At 34.2% G+C, this 10362-nt stretch overlaps 3 protein-coding genes across 6 annotated transcripts in view; 1 reads left to right on the top strand and 2 right to left on the bottom strand.

Moving 5' to 3' along the window:
• Window positions 1-5080, bottom strand: part of LOC123680105 (pancreatic lipase-related protein 2-like) — a 7160-nt gene extending 2080 nt beyond the window's left edge. Inside the window, exons 1-9 of one of the 3 annotated variants that reach the window (XM_045617793.1) lie at window positions 4930-5080; window positions 4664-4809; window positions 3573-3638; window positions 3375-3521; window positions 2128-2233; window positions 1959-2063; window positions 1642-1892; window positions 345-474; window positions 175-295 (exon numbers count right to left, since the gene is read on the bottom strand). In XM_045617793.1, the coding sequence (XP_045473749.1) occupies window positions 175-295; window positions 345-474; window positions 1642-1892; window positions 1959-2063; window positions 2128-2233; window positions 3375-3521; window positions 3573-3638; window positions 4664-4809; window positions 4930-5065 (1208 nt within the window). In that variant the 5' untranslated portion in view covers window positions 5066-5080. Of the gene's footprint in view, window positions 1-174; window positions 296-344; window positions 475-1641; window positions 1893-1958; window positions 2064-2127; window positions 2234-3374; window positions 3522-3572; window positions 3702-4663; window positions 4810-4929 lie in introns of all 3 variants that reach the window. The other 2 variants (XM_045617792.1, XM_045617794.1) reach the window with 2 other exon arrangements.
• Window positions 5081-5251: 171 nt separating this feature from the next.
• LOC123681317 lies at window positions 5252-9856 on the bottom strand. 2 transcript variants are annotated; one of them, XR_006747681.1, is made up of 3 exons: window positions 9700-9856; window positions 6630-6782; window positions 5252-5787 (listed from the first exon to the last, which is right to left on the bottom strand). XR_006747681.1 is itself a non-coding variant. In XM_045619652.1 (3 exons), the coding sequence occupies exons 2-3, from the start codon at window positions 6602-6604 to the stop codon at window positions 5303-5305; spliced, it is 534 nt and encodes a 177-aa protein (XP_045475608.1). In that variant the 5' UTR covers window positions 6605-6782; window positions 9700-9855; the 3' UTR covers window positions 5252-5302. The 2 variants fall into 2 exon arrangements, 1 of the variants encoding a protein (XP_045475608.1); XM_045619652.1 differs by having other exon boundaries at window positions 6556-6782; window positions 9700-9855.
• On the top strand, window positions 6892-10283 carry LOC123681315 (cytochrome P450 4C1-like). Its single transcript, XM_045619650.1, has 8 exons — window positions 6892-7282; window positions 8228-8337; window positions 8389-8479; window positions 8545-8727; window positions 8837-9156; window positions 9228-9296; window positions 9582-9927; window positions 10068-10283. Exons 1-8 carry the CDS (start codon window positions 7126-7128, stop codon window positions 10232-10234), a joined length of 1443 nt encoding a protein of 480 aa, XP_045475606.1. The 5' UTR covers window positions 6892-7125; the 3' UTR covers window positions 10235-10283.
• Window positions 10284-10362: the final 79 nt, after the last annotated feature.

A 10362-nucleotide genomic window follows, 5' to 3' on the forward strand; every position in this document is an offset into this window, starting at 1 on the left:
AATATTGAAAGAGTCATTTATAATAAAGTGCAGAAGCAGAAGCCAATGATATTCTTCCACTTCTTCAGAATTCAAAAACGAGCCACAAACTGGCTACTTTTTGAATGAAGGAGTGTTAGAATGAGCCTCCTATCCTTAGTTTTATATTTGCTGTTTATTGAGTTATATTCTTACTTCGGGTCAGGGAACGACAAGTTAGCCACGTGATTATCTTCATCAGTCAAAAACATCTCGAAATATCCGGTGTAACTACTCTTGTCTGAATCCAGTTCCACTGATATAGCGTAAGTATACACTGAAAAACACTTAGATGTTTGAAAGCGACAAAAACTTGAGTTACTTACAGCAATAAGGACTATCAGCGGCTGTGTTCAAATAAAAAGAAGAATTCGATGTTATGTTATGTTTTGCAAGTAGCCCGAAGGTTATGCATAGATCCTCATCCTCGTCAGACATGCATGAGATACATTTCCCCTGAAAGGCATTATGATAACTTTATGTCTTGTAAGAATCAATAACAAAGGGCAATAAAAAAACATTTTTTTTGGTGCCTGGGATGTTAGAGCTGATTTCAACTTTATTTGGGACGCTGAATCTGTACATGCAATACGTTTTTCTCTATCAGGTCTACTTTTTCTGATACATCAACTGGGTTTCGTTCAGTATATTCATTTATGAGAGTTCTAAAATTATTATATATTCATTAATGTAGGTACAAAAAGAATGAATATATGTAGTTCAATACCACTAGCTCACTCAACGAAATTGGAAGAAGAATATAATACCGTAGCTTTGGTCTTGCAGAAGATAAAGTATCACGAACATCAATGGATGATTTGTGTAGACTAGAAATGGTCAACTTTCTTATTGGGCAGCGAAGTGAATATACGAAATATTCGTGTTTCTTGTGCCTCTGGGATAATAGGGACAAAATACACCATTGGGATAGAAAAGATTGGCCCCAGAGAGAAAACATGCACGTTGAGGAAAAGAAAGTCATTAACAACGCTTTGGAAAAAGAGAAAAAAAGAGGAAGAAAAAAAGAAAAAAGAAAGAGAAAAAATCATACTTCCTTCGGTACATATGAATTTGAATTCATGAAGCAATTCGTGAAGACTCTTGATAAGAATGGGTCATGTTTTGCATATTATTTAGGGGTAAAAATGCATCAGTGGAGCACAAAAAACTCAAAGCAGGGATATTTGAAATCTCACAAATAAGATAATTAATTAAGGAACCTGCCTTCATGAATTCAATGAATCAAGATGAACGAGAAGCTTGAACATCATTTGTTGCAGTTATAGAAAATTTTCGAGGCAATTATAAAGCTCAAAACTATGTTGAAATGGTTAAGAAGATGCTCATTAGTTTCAAATCCTTAGGATGCAATATGAGTATAAAAATACATATTTTACACAGCCAGTCAGACCGTTTTCCAGAAAATTTAGGAGACATGAGTGAGGAACAAGGTGGAAGATTTCACCAAGATATTAAAGTTATAAAATTGTGTATCTCCGAAATTTCAGCTCTTTGGTAAAAATGAATACGTTATTTGAATTCAGGATATCAAATTGATATAGAATCAGTTCAAAAAACCTCGACACCAAATCAGCTGTTTCCCATTGTAATTGCTCTACTCACATCCAGAAAGTTTTCATAATTTGCACAACGCACACCCACAAACACACAGTCTCTGTTTTCTATGGACTCTATGAAATACTTGAAAGCTCTTTTATGGCTGCAGCCGGGTAAAATTTGTCCAGGCAGAAGTTCTTGTCTTCCGAGTTTCAATATCGAATGGTGCTTAACTTCTTTACATCCTGGTTGTACATCTGCGTTGTTTATGAAGAAATCTGCATCACCCATGAATTGTCCTGCACCTTGACTCACACCTGTTTGGATCAAGTAGAAACATGATCAGGAATCAAATTCTAAGGCTTGAGGTGGTATTGAAATACTTATGGAATAGTCTGTGTGTAATACTTCGACGTATTTTGCACAACCTGCATGCAAACGAACAATCTCTGGCATGAATTCAAATCTGGGACCTGTTGGGTCCAATCCTGAAAAAAGAAGAGTGAAGTCATAGAGTCGAAGAGAATCGTTGAGCTAAGAGATGGGTACTACCTGAAATTTTCTTCAACCCGTTTATTTCTTGTCCGACATACCCTGCAATATGAGCTCCAACTCCATGTCCTATCAAGTGTATGTCATCCTTGCATGATCCTAATGTCTGAAAAACAGAAAAATTGAATACCATTCTAAATAAGATTATGATTGTTAGAAGAAATATGAAGTAAACAGTATATTGTTCAACTAGCAGAAGAACTACGTCCTCTTGAGTCTCTGGACTATACATGATAATGGAGCGCATCAAATGATCAGATAAAATCGAGAAAGACAAGAAATGTGTTGAAAATATTGAGAGTAGATTATTATTATTATTATTAATATTGAATCAGAGTAGTTATGGCTCTATTAGCCTTCCGGGAACTGCGACCAAATTGATCTTTTGTTCTCAACCCTACCAATTCAATTGAACCCAAGGAGACCGTCGATACTGTTAACGAAGCCGATGGCATCTTTAGGAGCCTTGGCTGTTACTTCATGAGTATCCAGGACTGACTTCCACATATGAGGGTTTCTTAGGCCTGTCAATCCCGAATATTTGCACACTTTGTGTTCGGCTGTTTCAACCTCCTCTTCACAGAGCCTGCTAATCTCATCTGCTGACGAACCTAGCAGTTCCACCAATACCCTAAGCTCAACTCCTGGCAGCTTCAAGAGCTTCCTGGTATAAGTCTGTGAAAGGACCAAGAATTTATTGCCTGGGAAAGACTAAGAGTATTCCTTCAGAGAGTTATTCTATTGCCTCACTTCTGTTATTGGACCACTGCCTCATATTGCTCTTTTCCAAGCAACAGAAAGGCTCAGGACCAATAGCTCCTTGTTGTTCTTTCCGTAAATTCATCGGCTTTTTAGTTTCCTTCGATACCGGAATGCACAATACCCAAGAACAATTACTTTATTGCTTCTTGCCAGTTGCCTCATGGCCTCACGGGAATACAATGTCAGCAGAGACCATCAGCGTAGCTCTGATAAGATTAAAAAATATGGGAGATAAATGAAGAAATATTTAGACCAATTTTCTTCTAAGAAATGATCGTATCGTTTTCAATACGATCATAATATTATTCTCCCAGTGAAAAAAATAGGGCTTTTTCAGTCTATGGACTCAAATAAACAAATCAAATGATCAGACAAAATCGAGACGAGAAAAGAGAAAGTGTTGAAAATGGTGAAAGAAGATTGAACAATATAAGAGATGAATGAAGAATATCTCAGACCAAACCTCTTAAAAATTACCAACTTACCAGCAGTATGTTTATGAAAACAATTATTTCCAGAGCAACTACCCTCGCATTCGCTATAGCCTGGTCGAAAGGAGGTTCAGCCCCTGCCTCCCAGTCTACAGAAATCACATTAACAGAATACTTTTCCAGAACAGCTGATGCAAGGTGCTGCAAACTGTTTTCAGATCAAACCGCCTCCCTAAGAGTGGATATCTTTACCTTGATCCATCCAGTATATCCGTTGCTGGTGAAATCATGTATGGCTATGAGAACATCAGAGCCTCTCTGAAAACCAGCGTTGTTGAGTGATTTTGCGTTTGCAGATGCTTTCTCGAAGACCAAAGTATCCTGTTTCAAATCAAATAATCAATATGATGAAGCAATAGATTGATAAGAGTTAGTCAGCCTCTGTTCTATCGATAACCACGGTTAAAATGTAGTATGGAAAGGACCAACGAAGATGCTGAATACCTTGTCGCCCATTTTGGGCACTTGTGTCAGAAAACATAAAAAATCTCCAAGTTATTGTTTTGAGCGATTGTAAATTGAAATTGCATGAGATCGCGGTGATGTTGAAGGTATCAGAAGGCAGGGTATTCACTCTTTTGCGTAGTCCTTCTCGTCCATATCGAACAAGCTTTGATTGTTATTGGTGCCTCGCTTGCTCACAGCTGATCAAAAGAAAAAGAGCATCGTCGATTTCGACCAAGTGGAATAAAATTAATTATTTGCGTCAAGATGTGACAGTGGTTGAAACATCGATTCATCACTACACTCCTGAGTCAAAGAGAACATCATCTGATTGAAAAGAAAAACAGTCTGTGAAAGCCGTCTGAAGCAACTAAAATCGTCTGGCTAGGTTGTTGCATTGGTATTTTGAGATATGCATGGTATATTGCAAGATCCTACACATTAATTCACAACTACTTATTAGCACTCCTGTTTGTCGAAGTGCTGAACGCCCACAGTTCCTAATCAACATTTCTTCCCATCGTTTCTTCGTTTTCTGAAGTGCTTGAGGACCTAAGAGAATTTTTCTACGATCCTGATTAGTTAATGCAAGATTTTCAATATTTCGCATTGTATTACAGCTTGAAACTGTTGAATTCGTAGTTTTATAATGGAGCCTTCACTAAGAATCTATGCTTTGCACGCAAACATGCAACGTTGCATGGTCCACTGTTCCATTGCTACTGAAATGTCTGGCCATCAGAACTCAAAGGCTCTACTGTTCCTTCAAAAAACGTGAGGCTCCCGTGGTTCATCATATATCAAGTATTCATTCAAAAAATATTTTCGAATATACTCACACTGTCATCAATGCCCAATACAAGGAACTCCGTTTTTATAACATGACGCTCTAAAGGTTTGTAATTGACAGGTCTATGTTTCTCATGATACCATTCTTTTGTGACTTCTATGCATCCTATATCTTCGAAACACTGACTGAATAGAACTATTCAAAAGAAACTGTAATTAACAAAAATCACTGAAATATGAATCGAATGAAATTGAAATACATCCCGTATATGAGTTTGGATTGTAATATTAATATCTGATGATGTTTGGTCCTTACCCATATCTACATTCTTATTTATTGTTCTGTCTTCAGTGTCAATGCTTGATATGATTCCCATATTTGTTAAAAAAATTATGTATCTTAAGTGAATATAGGAAAAACTGAATATGAAAAACATCTCTACATAGAGCATTTGAGTACTGACATTGAATGATAGCTTGACAGATTTGAAATTACAATCACCGAATTAAAAACATCAATATAATTTTTCTTCGATGTTCGTGGTTTTTATTCGTTTCGACTTAATATTTGTTTATTTGAATTTATTCTTATAACTTATATTGCAAATTAGAAATATTAGGTAATGCAAAAGAGGAGCTCAAAAATACTTCTTTAATAAACAAAGTATTGAATGACAATTGAATTCATGTTAATGTTCAGTGCTGTCTTGCACCGTTGTTGTCTTTGTGCTGTTTTCTATTGCTTCAGTTACCGTAGAATTCTTCGATGAACTTGAATAATTAACCTTTGAACCTCCATCAACTTGAACTGGAAGCTCATTCTGGACAGCAGGTTTAATCGTTACAATTTTTTTAGTACTGCTTTCGCCATTGTGCTGAATTGTTGAATTTTTCCCATTGACGTCCTTCTTCTCAAAGTATTTCCGGCTTCCTTGTAACTTCTGTCGACATTCGTTGGCTTCGTTTACTATAACGCATTCTACCAACTCATAAAGTTTGTCTAATTTGTTAACTTCTGAACTACCGTAGAACCAGTAAACAGGATTCAAATTCCTCAGGTTGAAGGTCTGGAAATACTTGCTTGAGTTAGGTGCAGTTGCATTGTTAACAATTTGTGTTTCATCCAGACTAGGAGTGGGGTTTGAAGATCCCCATGCTGGAAATAGATAATTTCCTGGAAATAAGATATTCATTAGTCTATTGCAATACTACATACGAATGGATAAAATTGTATAAAAAATCTAGTAAATGCAGTAGGATGTCAAGAGCTTCTGTTTCCTATTTTAACTTGAAATCTGTTCTTCGGTGCTTTACCTTGTAGTCACCCATTCACACAGTAACATATTAGAAACTGCTCAACCTCAAGATGATATTAGTAACCTTCATATTCAGTTTCATTTAAAATTACTTCAAAAATAGAATTGAAATTTGAAATGCCTAATAAGACGAATAATAATTTTTTCATAACAGATTTCGAAGACCTTAAATGCAAAATGTTAATAGAACAGGAAAAATTGGAACTGTTTCGGGATGAATCTCTAGGTATGATTCTCGAAAATAAACCAAGAAATAACATAGGTAATTTATATAAGAAAATATTCTCCCAATTCTATCATGTACGAATTTTCCTTTACGAAGAAAGGTCAAGTTGAAGCTAATGAAAGCGAAATAATATTATTTATAGAATACAACTCAAAACATCGATGATGCCTACAAAAAATCTTTCATACTTGACCCAATGAAGTCTTCGTGATAAGTGTTAGATAGACAATTATGTTGGATGTACATTATATTTACATAATGTGTGAATTCTTTATTTACATAATTTTTGAAAGAAAAACTCAAGGTTTTATTCGAAAAATGTTGTTTTATGCATATTTTCAATGTTAATTCCAACAAAAATTATTATAAAAACTTAATAAATTCGTTTATATCAACTTACCACTGACTCCTTGGAGAACCAACATACAACCAAACAATAAGGGATACATTTTGAAGTTTATGAAAGGTACTTACCTGTCTTGAAGCTTATATACGTTTTCGTTCAAACTGCTAATCATAATTACTTTATCTTTTCAACGATATTTCAAAGTAAAAATCAGAATTCCATGTAAAATGTTGAGATTAGCTATGAGAGAATGTTTTAGGTCCATCACAGGAAATACGTATCTGAAATGATAAAAACAATATGTGTACTTAGGTACCGATGTAACAAATATCTTGGTGTAGTGGAATATTCAAAGAATTTGTGAATCTTCATTTGGCAGATTGAACTGGATGATAATAATTATCTAATATGGGTTTCAGACTAGTAGTTAATTCAAAATTCAAAAAACAGAAGTACTTTTTCTACTTTAGTTAGCAAAATGATTTGGTACACGCAATTCAGATGAGATAACCTTTACAATTTTCATCTTAACCTATTTAGCCAATCTAATTCAATCTGATCCAGTTTATTTGATCCACTCTTCCAATAACATGCAAAGTATCTATTTGAAGATTAAAGAGAAAAATGATTCTACCCATCTTAATTTTTGTGATAGTTTTGATAGTCATCCATAAATATGTGTTTAGAGACATCGATGAATCAGAGAAAAATTTCCAGAAGATACCTGGTCCAAAAGGATTACCATTCTTAGGAAATATCCAGGATTTATTTTGCAATGGTGGTTAGTAAAATTATTTCTTTCTATTACAAAAAAAATGATTAGAGTGACATTATCTTATTGGAAAATAAAACGAAAATATTTTGGCTTTGGACAGCTATCCTCGTCATACATACCCACGTAATTAAAAGATACCCATAGCTTTTGATAATGCATGCTTTATTGAAAATTTTCTCTGAATACCATTGTACAAAATAAAAAAATTCTAAATGTATTTTATGAATCATTGTTCATCTTATTATTTCATTTATTATAATCTCAGTGAGAAATGAAAAAAAGTTTATTTTTTTATTATTATTTTTATTTTAGTCAATGTTTTCCCTTTATATTAGGTGTAGTAAAAAGAAATCCTTTATTTTTCCAACAGATGGCATTAGTTATTTGTCTCTAACTTTGCATGAGTCCGATCGGGTTCCACTAGATGACGTTAGGAAGATATTACTACAAAAACTTTTCTGACAGTTTTGTGATTCGCAAAGGAAAACTAGGCTATATTTTACATTTTTGCTTTGGTAAAGGCGAAAATGCACACCAGGCAGCTGAAGATGTAAATTGTGTTCATGGTCCTGATGGTGACTGCAATCACGCGCAATTTTGGTTTCGTCGATTCCGATTCGGTAATTCCTATCTCAAAAATGCATCATTACCTTCAAAATAGCAACAAAATATCGAACAAAACGGAGCATAGTTGACCTGAATTGAATCATTCTAAATATGGTAATTGAAGCCTTGGTTTTCATGCAAACTTAATAAATTTCTTTTTACTAACATTATATATGTTACTTGAAATCAACCTCTAATACAATCGTGATATTCCTGAGTAAGGTTTTTTCAAACTTATATTCACCTAACAAAGTACAAGAAGAAATCTTAAATAGAATAGGAAAAAAATATTTCCGAATTTGAGATGATAGAATATGCATTATTATTCCATTCCATAAATTTCAGAAGACAGATGGAAAAGATTAAGAGCTAGAGCTCTTGAATATTATCCCATATATAAAATGGAAGTTCTCAATATGAAGATGGTACACTTACTTGACCCATCAGACGTAGAGGTAAAATAATTAAATTTTATGGTCTATTCATTTCTAACCTTTGTACTTAAGGTCATCTTAGGTGATCCAAAATTTACTTCAAAAGGAAGACTTTATGAACCATCAAAATTCTGGTTAGGAGAGGGATTGTTAGTATCTGCAGGTGAATTTTCTCAATTTCTTTTTTTTTTGTGAAAAACCTTTTGTTCATTCTTGATTATATTTCAGGGGAAAAATGGAGGAAAGGCAGAAAGTTACTAACGAAAACTTTCCATTTTGGGGTTCTCAAAAATTACATGCATATTTTCAATGAACAACTGGAAATTTTAAATAAATCTTTTGAATCGAAACACGGAGAACCTGCTCAACTCACTTCTCTACTCCAATTTCACTCGTTGAGAATAATTTGCTGTGAGTAGTTGTTTGTTTTCAACAAATATATTTGATTTGATTTTGTTTGTTCTCTATTTTGCTTTGTTGAATAAGGATGATGAAGATATCATGTTTTCTGTTTCTACAGCCACCACAGTTGGGGGACAAGTCGAAATAAGCAAGAAATCCGGCGAATCATTATTGAATTCGTTAGAAACTCTGACCAAAATAGTTGGCATAAAAATGACAATACCACTCATGAATTTTCTGTATAAGTTCACTTATTTGCTAAGAGAGGAAAGAGAAGCCCTGCAAGATTACAATGACTTTGCATATCGCCTCATTGAGAAAAATGATGACTGCAAAGATATGGATGAAGATACGGATCATCCAAGGTTATTGAAAGTACTCTTACAAAATTGTGATTCGGAGGATGTAAAAGATCATATGAAAAATTTTCTTTTCGCGGTAAGTTATTAAAGTTCGTACTAATGTGGCGAAGTTTTTTCCTAATTTATTTTTATTTATTTTATTTCAAGGGACAAGATACAATGACAACAACGCTAACTTTTTATTTGTATGTACTGGCGAACAAACCAGAAATTCAGGTGAGACCTTCACGAAACTATTGAAAGAAAATATGAATTATTGTTAAGTATGTAGACCGGTTTTGAAAATGGTTATGTTTACATTTGTGTTTTCTTCACATTTGGAATACTAGTGGTCTGAAAGACTGCGTACTAGTGGTCTGAAAGACTGCGATCTTTAAGAAATGACCTTTCAAAAATGTCAATAAGTTTATTCATTCAAATTGCATGCTCGGTGGAAGCAAAGTATTTGAACTATCAGTCTAGCCCGGATATGTTGAATAATGTCATATTTTTTTCCCGAAGGATGAAATTCTCAATGAAATCCTGGCTATAAGCGTGAATGAAAATCCTACCTATGGAGAAATAACACAAATGGGTCTTCTAGATCGATTCATCAAAGAGTGCTTGAGATTGTACTCACCTGCTCCTTTCATTGGTAGAACAGTAGAAGAAGATGTAAGTCTTCCAAGTGGTTATACAATACCAGCCGGAACCTCTGTTTTCATAGATATCTTTGATATACATAGGCACCCGAAACTGTATCCTAACCCAGAATATTTCGACCCTAGTAGATTTCTTCCGGAAAATTGTGGAAAGAGACATCCATATTCATTCATACCATTCAGCGCAGGTCCTAGGAATTGTATTGGTAAGTAAAGAATACATAGCTGTGAGTTTTTATGAACTCTGAAGTTCACTTTGGAACTTTGGAATACAAATTCTTAATCAACCTGCGGAGTTAATTCAAAGAATTAACAAATAAGAAGGAAATTAATTTTCTCATTTCAGCACAGAAGGTTGCCATGCTAGGAATAAAAACAACTATATGCGGAATTTTGAAGAAATTCAGAATTGAACCAATAGGATCACTTGAAGATATAATCTTCGTTCCTCATTTACTCTTAAAGAGTAAACATCCCTTAGAGGTGAAGTTTATACCCAGAGTGTCATTATAGTACGAGTGAAATTTTCGAAAAAATTGTGATTATTATATATTTTAATGCCTTTTTTGTGTGTGTTCGATATACCTCATTCTGTCTAGAGCAGCCGACGGAAAAAAAAATTTTGGAATAAATTATTCAAG

The sequence above is a fragment of the Harmonia axyridis genome, chromosome 5 (genome assembly GCF_914767665.1).
Source record: "Harmonia axyridis chromosome 5, icHarAxyr1.1, whole genome shotgun sequence".
NCBI classification, from domain to species: Eukaryota; Metazoa; Arthropoda; class Insecta; order Coleoptera; family Coccinellidae; genus Harmonia; species Harmonia axyridis.